The sequence below is a fragment of the Lichtheimia ornata genome (assembly GCF_029851405.1).
Source record: "Lichtheimia ornata isolate CBS 291.66 chromosome Unknown scaffold00012, whole genome shotgun sequence".
In the NCBI taxonomy this organism is placed as follows: domain Eukaryota; kingdom Fungi; phylum Mucoromycota; class Mucoromycetes; order Mucorales; family Lichtheimiaceae; genus Lichtheimia; species Lichtheimia ornata.
In genome coordinates, this window is record NW_026695332.1 from 490,701 (window position 1) to 514,156 (window position 23,456).

Below are 23,456 nucleotides of genomic sequence, written 5' to 3' on the forward strand. Positions count from 1 at the left end.
CATTTAACGTCTTGGTTTACGGAAGAGCCAGACAAAGAAGATAAAGGCAAAAGTGTTAAACACCCAAAATGCCAAAAGGATACCCCAATCACGATAACGGTTCGAGAATGACCATCCTAGACCCTCAAAGAAGTCGTTGCCATACTTGTATGGGCAGTATTCGCAAAGTTCGGTACTGTTAAGGGATCCTTCACGAACATAGCCAGGGCCACCAGACTCAAAGAATGCTTCAGTGTACTCGGCACAAGTTTGACCAGGTGGTGGATGGAAAGGCAAGAGATCTTCGTCACGGCAGTTGACCTTGAATTCATGCAATTCGTTGACAATGAAACCTTCAATGAGATAATGGTAGGGATCCAACCAATACATCCAAGCACTCCAAAAGTGTGGCATCTTATCGGGTGCTTGCATGATACCAGCAAAGAGAATAAGAATGGATGAGAAGAATGGATTGATAACGGCGGCCATGGTGGGAGTAGTAGAGAAGGCAGCAATCAATTCACCAAATGAAATCGAGAAGCCCATGAAGGTGCCAAACAAGAGATAAAAGTAACCAACACGATCGGAGACATTCTGAAGACCAGCCGTCCAGTAGAAGCAGAACATGAAGAGAGCATCGTAGACCTATTAAAGGGTAGTTGAGGGATTAGTACCATGATTAATTAAAATGTTGTCGTGTTCCACACTTACCCAAATGTAAGGCATCTCGACCAAGATACATGATAAAGCAAAAGGAGCCCATCCATAATACTTGGAAGCATGCTCACGGCGGAACCATTGACGTTCTTCCATAAAGCGGGGTTGCACCAAGACAATGAGCGAGTTGGCCATAATGAGAGTACAGAAAATACAGAACAATCTATGAAAGAACAATGAATACCAATAGACATTGATAGTAGAATTGTCATCATTACCTGTTCTCCATATCGACAGCAGCATCGGAAAGCTTCCAGAAAGAGAAACCAGAAAGAAGAGCGATAAAGGCAACATTGATAAGACGACCAACATTATAAGAAGGTGAGCGCCAATACGAGACATTCAAGCGTTTGTAAACGAGCCAGAATTGCTGGAAAAAGTTGAGGGAGTAGGTCTTTGGCTTCTTGTTCTGGTTTTGATCGACTTCATTGTGAATCCTCTCAAGTTCTTCTTGTAAGGCCTTAGCTTCCTTGGAGTTCTCCCAAATCTCAGCCCAATCAGCTTGAGCAACACCAGCAGTACCAGCACCGACAACTTCAAGGATATATTCGGCAGGGTTGGCACTTGGAGAACACTTGGAGGCACCATTGCTTTCAAAGTAATTGATCATAGTCTTGCTATCTTCACCGATTTCGCCATGATAAGCTGTTCTACCACCACGCACCAACAAGAGAATGTGGTCAAAGTAGCTGAACAAGGTAGCGGAAGGTTGATGAATGGTACACAATACAGGCCAACCAGCATCAGCAAGCTTTCGAATGAAACGAACAATGTTGAAAGAGGATTGGGCATCAAGACCAGAAGTAGGTTCATCCAAAAAGAGAAGCTTGGGCTTGGCAACCAATTCGACACCAATAGTAAGACGCTTGCGTTCTTCAACAGAGATACCCTTGTTGCTGCTAGCAGTACCAATCAATGCATCGGCAACGTTTTCCATCTCCAAAAGTTCGATGATTTGTTCGACATAAGCATCCTTTTCGGCCTTGGGTACTTCAGCGGGTTGACGCAAATAGGCGGAGAACTTGAGAGCTTCACGTACAGTAGCATTGGGATTGTGGATATCCATTTGCTCACAATAACCAGTGATACGCTCGAAATCGGAAAAGAGCTTCTCGCTGTTCATATACATACGGCCTTCAATCTTGCCAATGGTCTTGCGTTGAGAAAGTACATCAAGCAAAGTGGTCTTGCCAGCACCAGAAGATCCCATCAATGCAGTCAAGTGACCTGGTTTGACAATGCCACCAACGTCGCACAATAGTTGACGAGTGCCACCCTTGACAGGTACGGTATAATCGATATGTTGCCATGAGAATGTGGTTCCATCAGTAACAGCTTCAAAGTTTTCATTCTTTTGTGCAAGTCGCTTCTTTGCCAAGGCTTCGGCATCTTCAGTTGGAGCTCTGTTACGCTTGTAAACCTTGACTTGAGAGCCACCACCGCTACCAATGCTGAGGTATTCCATGGAAAGAGCAGTGACAACGGTAAAGAGCAAAAAGAATAGCACGACGGCAACAAAGTCAATCCAGCGTTCCCAGGTGTTGTAACCATACTTGAGCTTAAGGTAATTGTCACCAAGGACAGCATCATCACCAGGTTGGGCACCAGGAACAGAGCACGCCTTATAAGCTTGATCAACATCTTCGTAAGCAGGACCAGAAGGAACAGAGTTGCCCGCCCCAACGCAAGTGAAGTAGTTGCCGTGCATTTCATTCGAGAACATAGCCTTGAAAGAATAAGCCATAGGATTGATCCAATAGATCCACATCAACCAAGGATGCATGTTTGTATAACCAATAAGATAACCAGAGTAGATCAACAAGGCAATAAGGATGGTACTTGAAGCTTGCGAAGCCAAAAAGAAGTTGGGTGCAAGAGAACCAAACATACGGAAGAAGCCGTTCATACACAAGTTGATGAATACCAAATTGATGAGGTAGGTAAAGTACTATAGGGAAAGGAGTCAATATCTTCATGTAATCATGGCAAGTGATAATAGTTACCTGTCCAGCTGTCAAGTTCAAACCAGCCATGAAATAGACACAAAGTTCAAAGATGATGACTTGAATGAAGGCCAAAGGAATATCAGCAACGACTTGAGCAAGATAATAGAACATGGGACGATATAAAGCGTAGGACTTTTGCTTTTCCAAGACACCACGACCTTGCATGAAAGTAGCCAATTCAGATTGTGCGATCAACGAATTGAAGGTTAAACTGAAGAAGAGGAAACCACCACGAGAGAAAGCACCAGATGCTTCTTTGGGCATATGGAAAAAGACGGAAGACATGATAAGACCCTTGACAACGACACCACCATAACGAGATACAAGAGCACCCTTATCACCTATAAGCATAGCATGATGATGAATAAATGTGGATGATGTATCAAAGTGCATAATGATAGTTACCATAGATGAGTTGGAATTGACGAATAGTAAGAGCCTTCAGCTGCTGGAATGCCGAAGCAGTAAATGGAGACTTTTTGCCAGCGTGCTTTTGATGAGCCTCTTCAACAGCTTGACGGAAAGCGACATCAGGACGATTCTTCTCGACTTCGGCCTCATATTCTTGAAGTTGAGCCATCATCGACTTGTATACATCAGAGTTCTTGTAGCATGCTTCAAATTCGGATGGAGTATTGGGCACCTTGTCTTCGAAGCCTGGTCTTGTTTCACGTTCTTGGATATTGCTGATACCAGTCAAGAAATCGGGAATGGACTTGCGAGGAGGACAATGGAAACCAAGGTTCTCAAAGTAAGGCTTGGCCTGGTCAACAGGTCCAAAGTAGATGCAATGGCCTTCAAAGAGCACCAACGTGTTGTCAAAGATGTTGAAGATGCTGTCGGAAGCTTGATACAAGGTGGCAACGGTCGTCTTCTTGAGGATATCGGTCATGATACGCAACGACCTGGCATAATCGAGAGCTGACGAGGCATCGAGACCACGCGTAGAGCAATCCCAGCAATTCACACATGAGCTCGTGGTCATTAATTCGGCAATAGTAAGACGCTTGCGTTCGCCACCAGAGAGACCACGCACGAATTCGTTGCCAACCATGGTGTCCAATTGCTTCACAAGACCAAGCATGTTGCTCAGCATGTAGATGACGTTGTCGACGAACTGGTTCTTGCCTTCATCGGAGAGACGCTTGCCGGGAGTCTTGAGACGTAATGCGAATTGCAATGTCTGCTTTGCGGTCAATGTTGGGTAGTTGATGTCTTCTTCTTGAGCATAGCAAACTTCGCCACGATAAAGCTTGCCGAATTCTTTTGCGTCAATGCCGCCATATTTGACATCGCCCAAAACTTCAGTGAAGCCCTTGCGGAGTTCGGCCATGACACGGAGCAGCGTAGTACAACCAGCACCAGGACGGCCCAACACCAAAAGCATTTGACCAGGCTTGTTGAAACACGTGATATCGTTCAAAATGGTACGATCAGTTCCTTGTTTACGGCCCCATTTCCAGAACTTGATGGTCTTTTCTGCAACAGTGGCCAATGTAGGGATCCATTCAGCGTCAGCACCAAGACCCTGATATGATAGAAGACATTATCTTTAGTACAAAAAAGTTTTCATTAAATGAGATGTCATTTTCTTACCTTGACAGTTAAATTCTTCACGACAAGACCAAGATGTTTGGGCTGAAATCCTTCTTCAGCTTGTCGACGATCGATACCGGATAAGTAGTCTGTAAGGTCAAATCCCTCGGGAGCACCTTTTTCGAGATCATCATTCTTCTCATAAATGGTCGATTGGCGAGTTAATTCACGTCGCATCTCCTCGTATGTATTCATGGCTGATTCATAATCGACGGCGTTTCCCTTGCGTTCGCCATATCCACCTGCACTGCTCTTGGTGCGTGATAATGGCTCGCCGACACTGTCATCACTGTAGTCGTCACGTGAAGGCCACGGCTGTGGCTGTTTTTCAGTGTACTCGGTGTCCATAAGCTGATGATTAGAATATAATCGAGAACCGAGAGGAGATAAACTGTGGTCTTTGTTGAATCGTAAACACCCTCTTTTTATACTCTTTAGCTGAGTAATCGAGCAAATTGATAAATGATATAGCCATGGAGGACTTGAGTAGATCTGAAAGCGAAAAGGATTACCCTTTTTTTAACATGGAGAAGTGGCCGAAGTGCTACATGTTGCCTCGGCAAGTATTACCATATTAGCTCTTTATACCATCTTTATCATTTTACGCTATCATCTTTGATAGAAAAGTCAACGTTCGATAGCTGCAATTCATGAGACCAAACGTTTTGTGCCTGATCCCATAGCAATAGTGGTCACTGTTGTTCATTACAGCGGGCAACACATGGCAGCACACTGAGTTTCAGCGTAATCAACATTTGCCAACTGCGTTAGAATTTCGAATCCCATCACCCCGCAAGACTGGTTGTCTCCTTTCCCTCATTTCTGTGGACCTGATATTTGATGTGTAATCGGTATTGATCGGTCAATCGGCCGTAGCATTCTTTAACGTCTTGTCGATCGATGGGTATTTGAAACTACGGGCATGGCACACTCTTTTCTTGATACAAGCATGTGCGCCCATTGAAACCCAATGTATCTCAGTTTTGTGCGCTGCTATGTTTGAACAGCTTTCAAACACGCATGGCGAAACTTATGCAACAAGAATACCTTTACATTTGTCAATGTTATAGCTACATCGATTATGATGATGTTCTATGTTGGTATTGCTATAGCAATCTACAAGATGTTTACTTCGGCAAGCCGGCATCATTTCGCACTTTCGGTTAAAATTCTGGATGCAGCGGAAAGCCGATCCGATGGAATGTCATATCTACCGCTGCCGTTTCCTCCATATGCGTGTGATGCGATAAGGTTTCAATCGAGCCACACAAGTCTATGTTTGCTTATCCGGGTATACATTGGAGTAGCTGATTTACGATAGTGGATGGTGGATCAAAAGACCAATGATGTCAATATCTCAACTCTTACATGGCAAAACTGCCAAGATATTGCCTGAACAAATGACCCGTATTTGGGAAATATCATTCATCTTCCGCCAAACGGATTCTAAGTAACACATAAACGTCGCTCTGACATTTACAACTTGCATGGAAACGATGATAGGCACATTGGCCACATATCTTTATACTAGGACACATCACATAGCTTCATCATAAAACGTGAAGGTGATAGATTGAATAGCGGACATGTTTTATGATACAATAGTAGTAGCCATGGAGATGTGCAATGATTATAGTAATGAAATGCTACTAGTATTATAGGGCCATTGGGTAAAGTGATGAAGGAGAACGGGTAAAGGTTTGCAAATGGGCGTGTGCGTGGTTGTTGGTTCAATTCCAGCTAGATCGTAGTTGTCATCGTGGACTGAGTAAGTGGCGTTGCAGGTATCGAAGTGTGCGGCATGATCTTATTCTTCCGTTGTAAACTCCCTCCTCTTAAACCATTCTTCCGCTCCTATGCCTCTCAATCAGGATCAGGCCCTCCTCGCGACAAATTGCGTGCCATTCCATTTACACAACACGTCAAGGCTGCTGATAACGTAAGAACCACCATCCCCATCAACTCTCGCCATGAAGAACTTGCTCACATGTCAACATCGGAAAAATAGATCTTTGAAGACTACCATGGCAAAGGCTTTTTCTCTGCACGTGTGAAGACGACGGGTCCTCCAGAGGAGATCTTTTTGCCATTTTGGATCGTTGCTGCTCGTGTTCGCGTGGAGATCGTCCAGGCACAAGTGGTTGGTTTTTGTTTCACACTTCTTCTTTTGGCAGGTGCATGGTTTCATTGTCGCTTACAAAGGGGCTATAGGGTCATCGAGTGTTACGCAATCGATACAACCCAGCAACAAAACGAAATGAAGTGGGATATGATACGCATTGGGTAAGCTATCCTGTTGGATGATATGTCCATTGTCATATTAAACGATACGTGTATTATAGTCTTGGGTCAACGAACGATACCGTTGGTCACATGAATATTCACCGTTGGAGCACGTTGGCATGCATATCTATGGATCACACAAGTATAGACGAGGATTGGTGAATGCCATTCGAAGTTGTCAAAGTTTGCAAGAAGCTACCCAATTCACGCCGCAGCTAATGGATCGGCCTGCTTATTCTGATCTGGCAGCAGCTTATCGAAACATCAATCGCAAAGTGGATCCATTTTATTTGTATCCAACGACAGCTTTACGCTTTGCTCGATCCTACATTCAAGATTCAGAGGAAGCCTATGCAGATGATTTTTTGAGACGCAAGTACAGCGCTGATGATACTCGCCTTGTACAAGTCCAGATCCACGTTGACGACATTCATTGTGCTCCTGTGTATTATCCTGCCTATGTCTATACGGTGCATTATCTTGGAAGGAATTTGCGTACATTTGTGAATGGCCATGACTTGAGAGTGGGCGGCATTCGAGTCTATGATCACAATCGCGTGGCTATTGCATCCGTAGTTGGCATGGCAACCTTAATGACAATGACAGGTGGTGTCGGTATTGGAGGAATGAGCGGCTCATTTTGGGTAAGTGGGACAAAACATGCCGGTAAACGGGTTATTGATTGCCGATGTAGATCGGCATCATCCTTCCCACGGTTATTGCATCGTTGGTGTCAGTGTATTCCCCTATCATCTCTCTGAGGTATCGCGATTGGAAAAGGCAGCAAGAGATACGAGCACAAGAACACGACCCTCATATTTGGGACTCGGATTGGGTGAAGGCATTTAATGCATTTGAGGATCAATATCGCTATCGAACATGGAAGCAGGATCATGAGAGTCAATCGGGAAGGCGAACGTGGAGCGATACATCATCTCTCGACAAAGATCCCAAAGGATACTATAGGGCTCTTGGTATCTCGCCAACAGCTAATACGGCAGATATCCAATCTGCTTTTCGAGGGTAAATTATTGCAAATGTTATATATAGATGATGCTAATGATGACACGTAGCCTTGCAATGAAACATCATCCTGATCGCTACTCCGATCCCAACGACAAGAAAAAGGCTACCGATAGATTCAAAGCCATCTCAGCTGCGTACAGCGTTCTTCGAGATCGTAAGTTGACATTGAACAAGCTCAGACGTTTCATTGCTGATCTTTCTTTTTCTCTCTTAGCTAAAAAACGAAAGGCTTATGATCAATCGGGTAGATAGAAATATAGAGCGGGTTGCATCATTGTAAATAAAAGTTATACAATGTGCGGTGAATATGAAAGGATGTAGCACTGATCTAGCTGTTTAGCCGGATATCAATTTGACGTTAAATAATTAACCACCCTGAAGTTGAATCTTTAGCCGGCATACATTATGGCTTTTTCGATTGGCGAGGATCCGATTCCTATTTAGCGCCGGGAGATCATCACGTTGGCAGTGCTTCAGACTAGAGAATAGCCGTCGTGGCACACTATTATCGCTTTGATGGATGATGGCATCCTACCATACCATGTTACGTACCTAGAAGATGATGCTTCTTGGAAGAAAAGTTTCATCCTTTCAATGCAAACGCAAGATTCATAACCAGCAAGTATATAAACATTGTTTAGCTGTTGAATCAGAGCCGTAAAGAGTGAAGGTTGTCATCTATTGTGGACTACGTAGTATTGTCTCAGCTGTAACGCCATTCAAAGCTTTCGCTTGTCATGGCACAAAATGCTTGAAGTAACGCTACATTTTGTGTGCTAAGTGGTATCAGGGTATTATCTCTTTCAGCATAGTTGTGGGGAATGAAAGAAGAATCGCCTGGCATATGGCATTAACGACAAGCGAGTGTCACGTGGTGGTGATCACGTGCACAAAGCAGCAACTTTTATGCCGCTCCATTTCGGGGCCCAATATCGTGGTGCAGCAAGTTGCATTGTATGCTGATGTCGTGTGACTTGAAAATGAGCGTTTGACCACGGCCAACATCATATAATTATAGGAAATAGGGATAAACGTTGCTAGGAATTGATGTACCTGGATACAGGATCATGTTTTATTACAAGCATACAATGACGACAGTGAAAGACAATGACAACAGTTGGGTAGTTTACATATAGTAGGATTAGGTATGTATCACCACGACAATGAAAATTTTCTGTTGTCTATCAATGTGTAGGTGTACGACATTCACATTTTCCATCATAATGGCAAACTACTGCGTTCTCGGGTGAGCCATACTTGTTCTTGCAATACTTTAAACAGGCTATGAATTCCTCGGGAACACATGCGTCGATGGTGGATCGCTTTTTGGGAAGAGCACTTGTAAGACCCATAAAGAGAACAAAGACAATCATCAAATTGGAGATAAGGAAGCGGCTGAAATACATGGTTTAATGGTTGTGAGCAGAAAAGAGAAGAAGGAGATAACGTTGATTTTTGGATATCCACCTGCTGTTCTTATATAGCCATGAGGTTGACAACAAGGAATGTGATCCAGACAAAGAGCCACACAACAAAAGTAATGAATGAGGTAAAATGAGAATGTGGCTTCTTTATTCAAGTGTTGCCAGCGAGATTTGGGAATCGTATATGAGAAATAGAGTGGGGATATAGCATCTAATAATACTCAAGGCGTCAATCTAAAAGTCGTCAATTCAAAGCACCATCCAAAATCTTCTTGACATCGCTGTACACCTCCTCTTTGGATTGTTCGGCGTTGACCTAGTGATCCAAGAGCATGATATAAATATGCTTGTTCAGGCACATCCATGCACTGTAGATCCATCTTTTACCTTAAATGCCTTGCCCTTTTGCTCATAGTACTCAATCACGGGATAGCTTGTTTCCTTGAAAGTTTGGAACCGCTTCTTGATCGATTCAATGTTGTCATCGACACGACCTGAGCTCTCACCACGTTTAAGGAGTCGATTCAACAATGTTTCCTCAGAGCATTCGAAATAGAGCGTAAACTTGGATTCAACGACAACCTCTTCAAACTTGATAGCCTGATCCATTTTGCGTGGGAAGCCATCCACCAAGAAACGCGTCTTGCCATCATTGTCGCGTGCCTCCTTGATAGCCTTATCGAGCAATGCAATAGTCACTTCCATAGGTACAATCTTGCCTTCTCTGATATGGGTTTGGATCAACTCACTGTATTGCGAACCTTCACGACTCTGCTCAGCACGCAATAGGTCACCCGCTGCAAACGACTCATGCTGGTTAGTTGGTGGGGGAGGCATCGTAACAGCATTGGCAACTTTTCTTACCGGACAGATGGACGAAGCCGTAATCTTGCTTGATAAGATCGCATTGAGTTCCTTTACCACAACCAGGGCCACCTAAGATCAATGGAGGTTGTCGTCAACAGGTGTCTAAATTGCTTGGTGATGAAGGACAACACGTTTGGATACTTGCCGAGAACAAAGACAACAGTAACTGAGTCAGCTTGCAACATAACAACGGAATGTAAAGAAAGATAGGTACACGCACCGGCTGGTTGGCTAAGTGCTGGAAATGCGTATCGCGTGATTATGCTGATGCTTTCAAGTAGGCTTTGCGTTCCGACACGATCCGATGTGCTATGTCTACAGCTTCTTTGACACCCCACAAGTAGTAGTAAATAGGCTTGAATATTGATTGTTGTTGTAATGATATCATCGCATTGAACATAATTGGAAATGGATCAATAATGCTTTGGTGAGCTTAGATAAAGGGATAAGATATGGAAATGTCAAACAAAAGCAGTAGGTCTTTGTCACATGATGATTACCTTTAAGAGCTTTATCTTTTTCATCGGTCATTCTGTGAATGCCATTGTCATCCCATGCATGTTATGGCGGGGGTAACCAACAGCAGCATGTAACAAACTCCACATCCGCTTATGCAATTAGTTAGTCCGAACTATCATCAGAATTTCCTCAAGTGTTGTGCGTGTGTCAACCAACGTCTTCTTTCCAAAGCACGAAATATTACAAATCATAGCCTTCTTATTATCAATCATACTTCAAGGAAAGAATGGCACCTTTAAAAAAAGTGCCGTGAAGCTATTGCAAGTGGTGGATCCAAGAATGAGAGAAAAGGACTCCCAACAACATCAATCAACAATCCTAATTATATAACATTGCTGGCAAATACAGCCACAGTATCCAATTTGAGGATATACGACATGGAGTTGATACAAAGAGGTCAATCAATCGGATCATACCCCATGAAGACACACAAACCATATCCCATCCCTTGATGCTAATGCTTGTACATGATCCCCAGCACACACAAAGCCTTTCATAGGCAATTCTAGAGCGTCTACAAGGACAACAACAACAACAAAAATGATGTTTGATCGGAAGATGATTTACGCTGTAAGTGATGGTCCAAGCGGACAACATGTGGTTGTTCGTGTAATCTTGCGATCCTTTCCATCACCCCCAAATTCATTGAGCAGCTCTCGTGAATGCTGTTATATGAAGAAAATATGTGTGATCCTTGTTGTTTGCACTTGCCTTTGCAGAAAAAAGGACCGGTGCACGAAGCGTGGGCAAATCGGGGCAACCAAACCAAATATATAAGTAAACATTGCACAAGACGAAGTCCTCACATTACATACCTCCTCTGATTCAGTCAAAATAGTGTTCTAGCGCCGGCTGAATGTTGTTAGACCCCAATGAGCTTGTTGCTGATCAGCCAAAGGGATAGGATCCCGTAGTAGTGAGGGCCATGTATGTGCGTATACTTATGAGCAGAACGTATACATACAATTTTGACAATGCATAGGATGATGAGGATGGAAATGAAATGATACATGGGATAATGATGACCGTATGATCATTGTGCGTTCCATGAATTCTCACACAAAGAGTGAGCTTGGTTTTCATGTGGGATATCAGCATTAATGATGATGGATAAGATAAGAAAGAAAAATCTCCCAATGAGGATAAAGGAGCAAATGTTGGGGGAGTAAGAGAGATAATGTAGTAGTAGGGGGTGGATTTTTTGTGAGGGGTTGTCCTACAGGAGAACAAGTGTTGGATGATTGTGGACACAGGCTGAGTGTGTACGTGTGTGTGAGAGAGGGTTTGGGGGTCTGATATGACGCCGGCAACTTTACAATTTCGTCAAGATACGCATAACATGGATTTGTATACACACGCATAATATATAAAGGAGCCCATTTGCTTTTTGACATGGATCGTTACACCCACCTTTCTTTTCTTTATTTTCTTGATTCTGTATATCGACACAAGCACAGCACACACAATGAAAGATAATAAGAGCAGCAATAACAATGATGACAACCGATCAAAGGAATCCACGCTCACGCCACCACCTGTACCTCCACCCACACCACCACCAACCAAAAACCCATCATCACTTTTATCGCCTTGGTGGTCAGCTGAACCTTTGCCAGAACGTAAAAAACCCAATGACACTCGACGATCGCTCATTCGCTTCACACGCATTGTCCAAGGCGGTGCTCATTCGTCGTCGGAACCTCTCTTTACAGAACGTTGCTATATGCTCACCAAAACAAAACGACAACGATCATCATCAGATAGCAACCACAATGTCATCCCTTCTGGTGAAGATGATGATTGTCGTATGGTGTGCCTATTAAAAGATCACCGAAAACAGCAACAACGTAAAACAGCAATGCCACATCATCATCATCATCATCAACAACAGGGCAAATCATCAAATTCATCATCATCATGGAATCCATTCCAAGGGCTTTGGTTGGTGGTGGCAACGACTCGAGCGCGGTGTTTGGAGCATAGTGCGGGTATGTGTGTGTAGCATTATGGATCGCCCATAATTATGACGTATGGAGGAACGGGTCCCCAGCATCGGTTATATAGCATGAAAACTCATCACGTGCTCTCTTATATAGAAAAAACCATTTCCCAAAAGAAGCAGTAATGTTGCCCATGTATGCGTGGAAAAAGCACTCATCACCTTTATCTCTATTTTCTAGTGCTGATTATTACACAGTTGATCTGGGTGAACGGTGGAATCGCTCTGGCGAGGATGGTACAGTCATCATCGACCGCCGCTTTGGTGTTCTTCCTTTTGCTTGTCTTGTTTGACCCAGTCCTTGGTACTCAATTTATCTTTTTTTTAGCACAACGCATTGCAACTATAGCACTAACGCCATTGCAGCACCTCACACAACGCTATATTCAATCATGGCAAGATGGCACCCAAGCTGCCTTCCTAAGTCGCTTTTGGGACAGTGCCAAACGTGGTGATGCCTTCCACCTTATGCTTGACAATGCCAGGAAGCTGCTACATCATGCTACTGCCAAAAAGGATGAGGATACCGCCAAAAAGGACTCCAAGTAGTGGATGACTCTTTTTTCACACACACACACGCACACATTATCGCTCTCAATATGGACTATGATATGAAATACCCACTCCTTGATTTCAATGTATATCCCTTTTGCTATCATTCATTCACACACGTACATTTTTCTGTTTTCCTTCCCCACTACGTATGCCTTTCCCCTTTCCACCCACTCCAAAAGCAATCAAAAGATACTCTCTGTTTTTACCATGTCGTATCAACACAATAATTAAAGCACGAGAAGGAACCAAGGGAACGGGAGAGGAGAGAGGGAACGTGAAACAAAAATAACCCAAAGAGAAGAATAGCAACATCAAGGAGTAGGATTGCCATGGAAACGATCACAAGCCAATAACCATCAAGCTGGGTATCTACACGCACATGCTGTAAACTAACGAGCTGATTTGTTTTAGTACTTGAATTCCTGCAATATCGTTGTCGGGTAAAAGAAGGAAGCATGCATGCATTTATTTGTTCTTATTCCAGCAGATCAGGTTGCTCCTTGACAATCTTGGCATACATTGGTTGGAATTGCATGTAGCCTGCTTGGCTATCTCCAGTATTCTTGTGTACGCCCAAAGCTACTTCATGATCCACCACCTTGAGATCCTTGTAGCCATTAGGTGACGCTGCTTCAGCAAGCAATTGAGATTGGCAGCAACGATCCATGGTAACGAACCACCAAACAGCTTCATCCACGGTCTTGCCAGTGGTAAGTAAGCCGTGGTTTTGCAAAATTATTGCTTTATTGTGAGGCCCGAGTGCTTCGACAAGCCGTTGACCTTCTTCAGGTGTATACACCACGCCACCAAAATCAGGATAGATAGTATGGGACTTGTAAAAGGCGCATGCATCTTGAGAAATAGGTAGCAATTCACGACCCAAAGTTGAAAAAGTTTTGCCGTACATGGAGTGGCTGCATTAAAATTAGTGGTTGTCCTTTGCGTGTATGCAGGAGCACTTTTTGGATCACTTACGTATGCACAGCACAAATAACATCGGGACGAGCTTGATGAATGGCACCATGGATCATAAATGCCGCCTTGTTGACAGTTGTTTTACCCCGCACAATTTTACCCTCGTGATCAACAAGGATCAGATCACTCGCTTTAATGTGTCCAAAGTACATGCCAAATGGATTGACCCTATGTATATATGCAAGATGGGTATGTAAGAGAGAGAGAGCCAAACCTGGCTATGGTCCCTTTATCTTTGCCCTTACCAAAATAGGTCTTCATACTCTGGATCACGGCAAGTCAAATGGCCTGGCAATAGATAGGTGGTACAAAGGATCACAATGAGCGCATGTTACGCAATCGCTTCCATCACACGGGTACAAACCTGCTACACCTTCATCGTAACCAAGCTGAGCCATGATACGGAAACCAGCCGCCAACTTTTGCTTCATATGCACACGTTGCTCATGGACGTCATTGAATGTGGGTAGTTGTGGGATAGAGATAGGTGCGTTTTCAGCTGCACGAGCCTCTTCTTCGGTCTCAGTACCAGAAAGCACCACCTTACGCTTGGAACGCAAAAAGATGGCATATTTTCCAGGCTCTCGTTGTTGTTTGATTGGTTGGCGGACACCTTCTTCACTGTGAAAAGAATGCAATCATGATGATTAGGTAAATGGATGCACCCGAGAATGCATATGCTTACGTTGTCATCATGCTTTGTTTGTGGTGGTGTGTAAAGTATAAAAAGACAACACTCAGCTTCTCTCCATATTTATACCCTTCCTCCAAACTATGTGTGGCGGTAGTTGATTTCACACACACATAATCCGAACACCGGTCCGGACGATTTGGTTTTCTCACAGAGGAATAATGCATTATTCAGCACGAGTTATCGTGTGCTTGCTTTCATAATCCTGTATTAGCCTTCTTCTTCTCTTACATTGTTGCATGGTTACAAGGCTGCATTGATTAAAGTGATCCTTTCGATTCCCTCGATCATTTTTTTCCTCTCGTAATCATAATCAAAGTCAGCACACAAATGCAGCGAACGTGCCTGTCAATACCACATACCTAGTAAACCTGGCATGGGAATAAATGGAATCCTCTTCCTGTGATCGTGGAAATTGTACTCTCGGATCAAAGCATCAAAACATAAACAAAAGCGCAGCTCCCATCGGCTAAAAAGCGCACCATGCACGAATCATAATATGTCATCGATCAAGGCGTGCATGCCGTATTACTTACACCAGGGGTAGTGTGTGTGTAGGATTGAATATTTGTGCTGTTGGTTGCTACCGTTACGGTGCCATGGAAATGATGACATGCCTTATACAAGCCATTCGTATCCATAGCAACCCGCTTAAAAGCCTTTTGCTCTTTTACGGCGATGATGACTACCATGTTTGTATTCTCGGTATAGACGCATTTACATCTAGCAACATCCACACGACTCGGTGTAACGTCAAAGCAAACATAGGTGCTAAGATAAAATAGGAGTGTGTGTGCACTTTGGGAGGTGGTTACAGTAAAACTAGCCCAACAAAGAAAGCGGATCAGTGTACACAGAGGGGCGCATGATGTTTCCTTGCTATGTAAGAAGCTTGGATGTTTGGGAGATGAATAACGTGATTAGGTGTTATCAATTACGCCATTTGCATTGTGATTTGAATCCTTTTATGATGGGTAAATTGAAGTGCGTGGATACCCCTTGTCATTTTGGATCGACAATTTGTTGATCTTTTCCTGTGCACATAGCCCACATACACAACACCCCATATGCTCAAGGTACAGAAATGGGACCTTTGGTGATGATGTATTTCCCCCCTTGAAGATCGGTCGATCCCATGTATTATGTGTGACACCATAGCTGTCAACAAGGAGTAGATATGTTTGGAGTAATAGATAAGCAATACATTGTGATCCTCTATTTCTATCGTTACAACATGTGATACGCAGGAATTTTCTAGAGCTGCGGGTATAGTGTATATATGATAATTCAAGCAATAATGGAACGTAGGCTTCCGGAGACACGTTTGAATAGAGTTGGTGGTCTCAAAGGTGACATGGTTGATGGTGAGCGGCTATTGTTGCTATTGACTACGTGATTTGGATGAGATGTACGGCTGTGACGGTAAAGCGATGAGCGATCTGCTGCACGTAGTGGTTCACCAGAATAGCTGAATGATGAAGAAGCTGATGTTGCGGAGGAAGTAGAAGTGGCGGAAATGGGACGTGCACCCAAGTCAGCATAGGATCGGCATAATGGACAAGCAAATGCGGGAAAGTGCTGATCCAATAAAGGACGAAGGCAATCGTAGTGATAAACATGGAAACATGGGGACACAAAAAGAGCTTGTGTGGGATGTAACCCATCAAGGCAAATACAACATTCTTGTCCACCAAATGCGGATTGGAATTGCTTTTGGGCTGTGGGGCTGAGCGTCAACGCCTGCTTGTTATTGTGATGCTCAGCAGCAGGGCGCACCGATATTCGTATCCTCACAGCTCGATAATGCGCCTCGTGACCACCTTCGTAATCCATTCCCAGCTGAATAAGATCCCCGTCTTGCACCTGTTGTTGTGTGCATCGCAATCGGATATGATTCACAAATGTGCCTGATGACGATCCTGTATCACATAGAAACAACTACACACCACCTTTAGTCATATAATCGAAAAGAAGGAGGAGGATGTTGTGGGAATAAAAGAGGGAGGCATGTACGTTGATCATATTACTACTATCCACCAACCCCTACTGTACCTTGCCATTTTCGCACCACATCTTGGCATGGTGGCGACTGACTACTTTGCTTTTGAATGATAGATGGTGACCAGCAGTACGAGCATCATTGTATCTTCCCAATTTCAATACAGTGCCATTTGATAGATCTCGTTCCATCACAGGAAAGACGTGGCAAGGCATATCGTGATTGACGTGGGGTACCAAGCGTATATGAAGTTTCTGGTTGATAGGCGTAGTAGTGGTGTCGCTTTGTTGTTGTGCGTTGACATGTTGCGTAGATACCAATCGTGATGATGCTTGGTCGCTGCAATGGATGCCTGTGGGCCTTGTTGTTGTTGTTGTTCTCGATGATGGTGAGCTGCACATGAATAAACAGGGTTTCAAGCCGAAAGGTGGCATCCTTTTCTTTTTATATATAAGCTGTGTGGGGAGGAGGAGGGATAGCGTACAATCCAAACCAGAAACCAGTCAATAAAACGGGGACAATGCAGAAATGGAACTAACGAAAATGATCATCACCCAAAACAATTCTTTATAAGATTATTACTTGACGCACAACTCTATCGAAAACGGCATTTTAATCCCAACTATTGAGCCTGTTCAGAAGCCTGTATAACATCACAAATGATACAAAGTTAGGATAATCCTGCAGAATGACCTACACGCACGCACACACCCATCCACGCCCACACTTTCCCCCCAAACACCGCCATCACGTTTCATAGACGTGGTTAAAACACACGTCCCCACGCCAACACTTACCATATTTCCTTCGTGCTTCCATTTGTGTATTGCGACTCGATGCATATTGCTCATTGAGCTGTTCTTGCATGCTTTGTGCTTGAGCTGCCAGAGCCATGATGTTGTTCTTTTTACGTTGCAATCCGCTCGCCGATAGCTAAAAACAAGCAATAAAGATCATTCATGCAATTAATTACACATGGTCCTTGTATACGCATGATCCCCATGGCGTGTGCCCGGTTACATTACCTGTGCTGCATTGGTCATAAACTTGGGTGCCTGCATTTGCTTCATGCGTTGATGGAAATCGTCCGTTGGGAGCATATCTTGTTGATTGATCGTCTTGATCTTTACGCCCGTATCACGTTGTTTCCTCTTGCCAGTAAGCCGTGTATACTACAAAGTTAATTAGCACATCATATCCCAATCATGATGTTTAATTAATTCTCTATTTACCGTTGCATCATCCATATCAGCAAAGGGATCGTCAGATGTGCCACCTTGTGCTGCTGCTGCTGCTGTATCATCAGATGACTGTTGCTGTTCTTGTTGCTGTTGCCAATACTGATAATATTGATAATAGGTGTTGGGATCGTACGAATACATGGCATTGGGATCTGGATTGGTATATGCATACATGTCAACTGCTGTCTGTTGTGGTTGTGATGGTTGTTGTTGCTGCTGCTGCTGTATTTGTTGTTGTGGACGAGATTGTGATGCTGATGCAACCTGAGCCACAGATGTTGATGATGATGATGATGATGATGTCTTTTTGGATGTTGTCGTATTCTTGGTGAATGATGGTTTTGACTTGAGTTCGGCACCTATATCCGCGCATATACACGTTAGCCACGTTGAATTGCATGATTCAAAAGCATTTCCTTTTCCTCCCACGTGGTAAAAGACAGCTTCAACTTACCTAATCTGAAGAAAGGACCCGAATGATCGAGTGGCACATCCTCCTCTTCTTCTTGTTCTTGTCCCTGCATCGACTCTGGTTCCTGTTGTTGCTCATCCTCGGGTTCCAATGGTGCCTCGACCTGCTTCTTCTCGGCAATAGGCTCGGCTTTCTTTGCATTTGAACTACTTTCGCCTCGTGCTGTCAAGCTCTGCTCAAGTGTATCTGCAATGGATGGTTTGCTTGTAGCAGTGGTGGTGGTTGGTTTGTTGCGTGAAAAAGTATAGCCGCCACGTTTGGGTGCAGGTAATAACGATGCTAGATTTGAAGCACCCGATGTGTTGACCTTTTGTCGCTTTGCTCGTTTAGCTTGTTGCTCTTCCTCATCGTCTGATTGACCACCTTTGGGTAAATCGACATATATAACAGGCTTTGAAGTGTTGGATTTGTTGGCTGATTTGGGTGGTGGTAGGAGTGATCCAAGTGCACTCTTCGAAGTCGACTTTGCAATGGAAGGAGTAGGCGTTGATGACTCGACATCCGATGACTCTGAATCAGAGCTACCATAGTTGGCGACAAGTGACATGGTGCAATGAAGCGTGTGGTGGTGGTGAAATAGGAGATAGAGAGAGAGAGAGAAACGAAAAGATGGTACCAGCTGAATCGAATTATAGGATTTCATTCACTCCACTTCACACACACCCACACACACCAAAGACAGCCTTTCACCATCCAATGTTGCAAGAATACAATATAGGCTTCATCCCATCCCCTTTTGAATAAAGCTATGGCTACATTATCTGGTGCAGGATACAATTTAGTGCTGATAGAGAGTGGCAGTTGATATAGACATGGGTAGTAGTGTGCATTTGCCACCACCATCCACGTGTACTGCTATTGCAGTGCCATTGAAGTTACAACTTGTGTGTCATGTCTCTTGCATCATGTTTACGTTTTACATACCTTGAAGAGATTAGAATGCAGTATCCTTTCTATTGGATCCAAACTTGAGTATTGTGGATGATGACTATGTATAGACCCATCTCCTCTTTGCCTGAGTTACACAACGTACATCGACTTGACGTAAAATTAATGCATTCGCATGTGAGCGAGACCCTGGAACATGATGACAAAATAGACCGTTACCCACCACACAAACCCCCGCTCAACATCTTTTTTCCACTTGTACTTCTCTAATCATGTCAGCAACAGACATTCAACAGCTTAAAGACCAAGTCCATGAGAATATGCAAGGAGCTGTCACCATTGTTGGTAAGCATAGCCTCTCATTTATTATGCATACAAGCACACACAATTCACACACATAAACAAAAAGTACTTGGTGCATCGGGTGATCTTGCCGGCAAAAAGACATATCCTGCTATCTTCAGCTTGCTTCGTAATGGGTTAATGCCCGAGAATGTCCATGTCACTGGTTATGCACGCTCAAAGTTGGATCGCGACGAGTATGTAAAGCGTATCACAGCTCATTTAAAGGATGCTAGCGAAGAAGACAAGAACAAGTTTTTGGAAGTGACCGATTATGTCAGTGGCCAATATGATCAAGACGACTCGTGGAAATCACTCAATGAACACCTTGACAAGCTCGAGGAGAAGCGTGGATTGAAGGAAGGTCGAAGGAATCGCGTGTTTTACATGGCATTGCCACCCTCTGTCTTTGTCACTGTCGCCCGTGGTTTGCGTAAATTCGTGTACACCGACAAAGGACATAATCGCATCGTCGTTGAAAAGCCTTTCGGTAAAGATTTGGAGAGTTCGACTGAGTTGGCCAAGGATTTGGGCGAGTTGTTTAAAGAAGACGAGGTATGTGCAATCTCTTTTATTTTGCTTTCCTACTCACATGTCATTTCATAGATTTATCGTATCGACCATTATCTCGGCAAGGAAATGGTCAAGAACATTTTGCCGCTACGTTTTGCCAATATGATACTGGATCCAACCTTTTGCAACAAGACCGTTGACAATGTTCAAATCACTCTCAAAGAGCCCTTTGGCACTGAAGGACGCGGGGGTTACTTTGACGAATATAACATCATCCGTGACGTGATGCAAAATCGTAAGTGTTTGTGTGTGGGGGATGCATAAAGATAAAAATACATTGAAGAAAACAAATAGACTTGCTTCAGGTGATGTCTCTTATTGCCATGGACAAGCCTGCTGGTAATGATCCTGAATCCACACGTGATGCCAAGGTGAAGCTGCTGCGAAAAGTGAAACCCATTGATATCAAGGATACATTGTTGGGCCAATACGTGGCTAATGGTGATAAGCCCGGCTACAAGGATGATGATACAGTGCCCAATGACAGTGTTTCGCCTACGTTTGCTGCCCTTGTGTTGTATGTGGATAATGACCGATGGCGTGGTGTGCCGTTTATTATGAAGGCTGGAAAGGCTTTGGATACAGCAAAGGTCGATGTGCGGTTGCAGTTCCGAGATGTTGAGGAAGGGTTATTCAAGCAAGCTGCAAGGAACGAGCTCGTGTTACGTATTCAACCTGGCGAGGCAATTTACTACAAGCTCAATAACAAGAGCCCTGGTTTGACCTACCGCCAAATTGTCACTGATCTTGATCTTACATACAAGGATCGATACAAGGATATGAGTATCCCGGACGCATACGAAACACTCATCCTCGACGTGATGCGTAGTGACCACTCCAACTTTGTTCGTGATGATGAGCTTGACGCTGCATGGAGGATCTTTACGCCACTGCTCCATAAGATTGATCGAGAAAAGATTCAACCCAAACCATATCCTTATGGCAGCCGTGGTCCACAAGAATTGGATGACTTTGTGACACGCTATGGTTTTAAGCGTGATACCAAAGCACCTTATGAATGGCCTGTCCAAAGTGTTGGAAAGTAAATAGGGCTGACGTGGAAGGAAATAACAACAACAATAAAGGACATCTTTTGCGCATCATGAAACAAATAATAGTAGTGGGGTGAAGCATTTGTGGAGTATGATGATGAAAAGGAACTACCATTCTTAAATCCCTAAATGGTGTGGATCTTCATTTTGGTTATGAATCAATGGGATCATCATCAATGTTGTTGGAGCGGACATGCGTGAAATACGGTAGGTGAGACAAGATCCTTGCGGCGATGCGCCCAACATTTTTTGTACGACATGCATTGGAGTGATAACAGCCACCATGGATGTGGATCATCATAGTGCTCGATCACTATGGCGGTCGTACGCTGATCATCGATCTGGTATCACGGCAACCATTCATGCTCAAAGCTGCGGAGAATACTGATGGGATCGAGAGGCCCATTGTTGCCGCTAATAATGTTGCTGCCATGAGATAAGATTTGACACATCAAGCAACTCAGTGCATGGCATTAGGTGTATGTATGATGCTTTTTGAAAGGGACCTTTTATTTGATGAGTTACTGATGCTAGATAGCGTTATGGTATGTAGAGGAAAAGAAAAAGTGGTAAATGATACTACAAAGAAAGAGCGGCGCATATGCATAGCAACAGGTATTTCCCTTTTCTTTGTCTTTCACTCTTCCCGTTCCTTTCACCCACGCCCTCTTCTCTTTTTGGTCTCATTCGTTTGGCAATGCAACAAGCACCTGGCAATGCAACGTCTCCACTTTCATGGAATCAGCATCCTGTTATGAACAATACCACAACTGGTTCTGTGTCGTCGAGCTCGCCCATTAACTCGCCCATGGCATCTCCACTCCATTCACCTTGCGATTCGCCACGAGAGCAGTTGCATAACCAGTTTGCCAGACAAGTATCTTTGCAACCACCACCTGCAACATCCAATACGCCTTCGTCGAGTCAAACATCAGCCAAGCCGGGCAGTGGCAACACCTTCGTGCATAAACTCTTCAAGTAAGAATGACATGCGATAGTACCATACGCGTTGTTTGACAATGGATTACATATTAGCATGGTTGGGGATCGACAATATCAGCATTTGATTACATGGACATACACGGGGACATCATTCATTGTTTGCAACATTACTGAATTCTCTCGAGATGTGCTCCCAAAGCATTTCAAACACAATAATTTTAGCAGCTTTGTGCGCCAATTGAACATGTACGAATGAATGCACTATTGGGAAAGGGATGATGATTGACATCTTGTATCTTTTCCAGGTACGGATTCCATAAAGTGAACAAGTCACCTAGAGGACATCGAGCTCTTGCTGAGAATCAGATCTGGGAGTTTTCTCATTCAAAGTTTCTACGAGGAAGAGGTGATCTATTGGATGAAATCAAACGCAAGGCTCTCGAAACAGATGCTGTACGGCGAGACCAAAATGATATCAATACCCAAATGGCCGTGATGCAGGTGGCTCAATCCGACATGATGCAGCAATTAGCGCACCTTCAGGAGAACTTCTCCCAAGTTGTAAGAGAGCTTGCTGATACAAGGCGTAGACAACAATCACAGCAGCAAATGCTTAAGCAAATGCTTCAACACATGACCCAACAACAAGGTGCTTCATGTAAGTAATGTCCTTTTATATGTACAAATTTCGCATAATTAATCGCCTCTACTATGTTCTAGTACAAATCCCTCCTGATTTTACTGCGTTGGATATCAAAGCCGAACCTGAGCAATCACAGCAACCATCATCACATCAACCTCCACCAATTTATATCACTTTTCCTCCTCAAAATGCGTATCAACAACAACAACAACATGCGCCATCATCACCACATCCACCATCATCACCTAATCATCATCGTCATCATGATCAATCACTACCATCTCGACCTGCAGTACCCCTGACTGTACAAACACAAAACTTAGCCCCATCTCAATCACCGCATCATACCACCACCACTACTCCTTCCCACAGTCCAATGATGACAGCTGCTATCAACACACCTTTACCACCAAGTCCTAGCCCATCCGCTTTCTTATCCGATGATGAAGGATTCTACGGCCCTCATAGTCCACACACACCAAATGCCATGCAACGCAGCATTAGTAACACTAGTACTAATAGCCATCTCATGCCAGCAGAGAGCTTCATGTTACAGCAACAACAACAACAACAACAAACACAACAGCAATTTTCCTCTTCCATGCATCAATCACATGACCCATCCTATTCTCATCAACCCCATTATCATTCATGATGGCATTGTATC

General features: G+C 43.8%; 10 protein-coding genes across 10 annotated transcripts; 4 read left to right on the forward strand and 6 right to left on the reverse strand.

Annotated features, from left to right (window-relative positions):
* Positions 1-3: 3 nt before the first annotated feature.
* Positions 4-4,646, reverse strand: O0I10_003714 (uncharacterized protein; the record flags this gene model as incomplete). The annotated part of the gene is made up of 6 exons (XM_058483781.1): positions 4-624; positions 691-859; positions 915-2,644; positions 2,700-3,043; positions 3,108-4,230; positions 4,299-4,646. 6 exons carry the CDS (start codon positions 4,644-4,646, stop codon positions 4-6), a joined length of 4,335 nt encoding a protein of 1,444 aa, XP_058345579.1.
* A 1,453-nt stretch (positions 4,647-6,099) lies between these two features.
* On the forward strand, positions 6,100-7,859 carry O0I10_003715 (uncharacterized protein; the record flags this gene model as incomplete). Its single annotated transcript, XM_058483782.1, has 7 exons — positions 6,100-6,237; positions 6,307-6,438; positions 6,510-6,581; positions 6,641-7,225; positions 7,276-7,604; positions 7,655-7,761; positions 7,822-7,859. 7 exons carry the CDS (start codon positions 6,100-6,102, stop codon positions 7,857-7,859), a joined length of 1,401 nt encoding a protein of 466 aa, XP_058345580.1.
* Positions 7,860-9,275: 1,416 nt separating this feature from the next.
* Positions 9,276-10,083, reverse strand: O0I10_003716 (uridylate kinase; the record flags this gene model as incomplete). The annotated part of the gene is made up of 5 exons (XM_058483783.1): positions 9,276-9,347; positions 9,419-9,706; positions 9,781-9,828; positions 9,896-9,967; positions 10,030-10,083. The coding sequence occupies 5 exons, from the start codon at positions 10,081-10,083 to the stop codon at positions 9,276-9,278; spliced, it is 534 nt and encodes a 177-aa protein (XP_058345581.1).
* A 74-nt stretch (positions 10,084-10,157) lies between these two features.
* O0I10_003717 (uncharacterized protein) lies at positions 10,158-10,429 on the reverse strand (the record flags this gene model as incomplete). The annotated part of the gene is made up of 2 exons (XM_058483784.1): positions 10,158-10,330; positions 10,399-10,429. The coding sequence occupies 2 exons, from the start codon at positions 10,427-10,429 to the stop codon at positions 10,158-10,160; spliced, it is 204 nt and encodes a 67-aa protein (XP_058345582.1).
* Positions 10,430-11,882: 1,453 nt separating this feature from the next.
* Positions 11,883-12,965, forward strand: O0I10_003718 (uncharacterized protein; the record flags this gene model as incomplete). Its single annotated transcript, XM_058483785.1, has 4 exons — positions 11,883-12,405; positions 12,514-12,538; positions 12,598-12,653; positions 12,745-12,965. 4 exons carry the CDS (start codon positions 11,883-11,885, stop codon positions 12,963-12,965), a joined length of 825 nt encoding a protein of 274 aa, XP_058345583.1.
* A 481-nt stretch (positions 12,966-13,446) lies between these two features.
* Positions 13,447-14,642, reverse strand: O0I10_003719 (uncharacterized protein; the record flags this gene model as incomplete). Its single annotated transcript, XM_058483786.1, has 5 exons — positions 13,447-13,885; positions 13,947-14,114; positions 14,192-14,234; positions 14,311-14,567; positions 14,632-14,642. The coding sequence occupies 5 exons, from the start codon at positions 14,640-14,642 to the stop codon at positions 13,447-13,449; spliced, it is 918 nt and encodes a 305-aa protein (XP_058345584.1).
* A 1,282-nt stretch (positions 14,643-15,924) lies between these two features.
* On the reverse strand, positions 15,925-17,070 carry O0I10_003720 (uncharacterized protein; the record flags this gene model as incomplete). Its single annotated transcript, XM_058483787.1, has 2 exons — positions 15,925-16,575; positions 16,690-17,070. 2 exons carry the CDS (start codon positions 17,068-17,070, stop codon positions 15,925-15,927), a joined length of 1,032 nt encoding a protein of 343 aa, XP_058345585.1.
* A 236-nt stretch (positions 17,071-17,306) lies between these two features.
* On the reverse strand, positions 17,307-18,896 carry O0I10_003721 (uncharacterized protein; the record flags this gene model as incomplete). The annotated part of the gene is made up of 5 exons (XM_058483788.1): positions 17,307-17,329; positions 17,434-17,569; positions 17,662-17,808; positions 17,869-18,236; positions 18,332-18,896. The coding sequence occupies 5 exons, from the start codon at positions 18,894-18,896 to the stop codon at positions 17,307-17,309; spliced, it is 1,239 nt and encodes a 412-aa protein (XP_058345586.1).
* A 613-nt stretch (positions 18,897-19,509) lies between these two features.
* O0I10_003722 (glucose-6-phosphate dehydrogenase) lies at positions 19,510-21,198 on the forward strand (the record flags this gene model as incomplete). The annotated part of the gene is made up of 4 exons (XM_058483789.1): positions 19,510-19,582; positions 19,647-20,134; positions 20,186-20,387; positions 20,447-21,198. The coding sequence occupies 4 exons, from the start codon at positions 19,510-19,512 to the stop codon at positions 21,196-21,198; spliced, it is 1,515 nt and encodes a 504-aa protein (XP_058345587.1).
* Positions 21,199-21,901: 703 nt separating this feature from the next.
* O0I10_003723 (uncharacterized protein) lies at positions 21,902-23,444 on the forward strand (the record flags this gene model as incomplete). Its single annotated transcript, XM_058483790.1, has 4 exons — positions 21,902-22,182; positions 22,240-22,392; positions 22,452-22,804; positions 22,867-23,444. 4 exons carry the CDS (start codon positions 21,902-21,904, stop codon positions 23,442-23,444), a joined length of 1,365 nt encoding a protein of 454 aa, XP_058345588.1.
* Between the last annotated feature and the right edge of the window lie 12 nt (positions 23,445-23,456).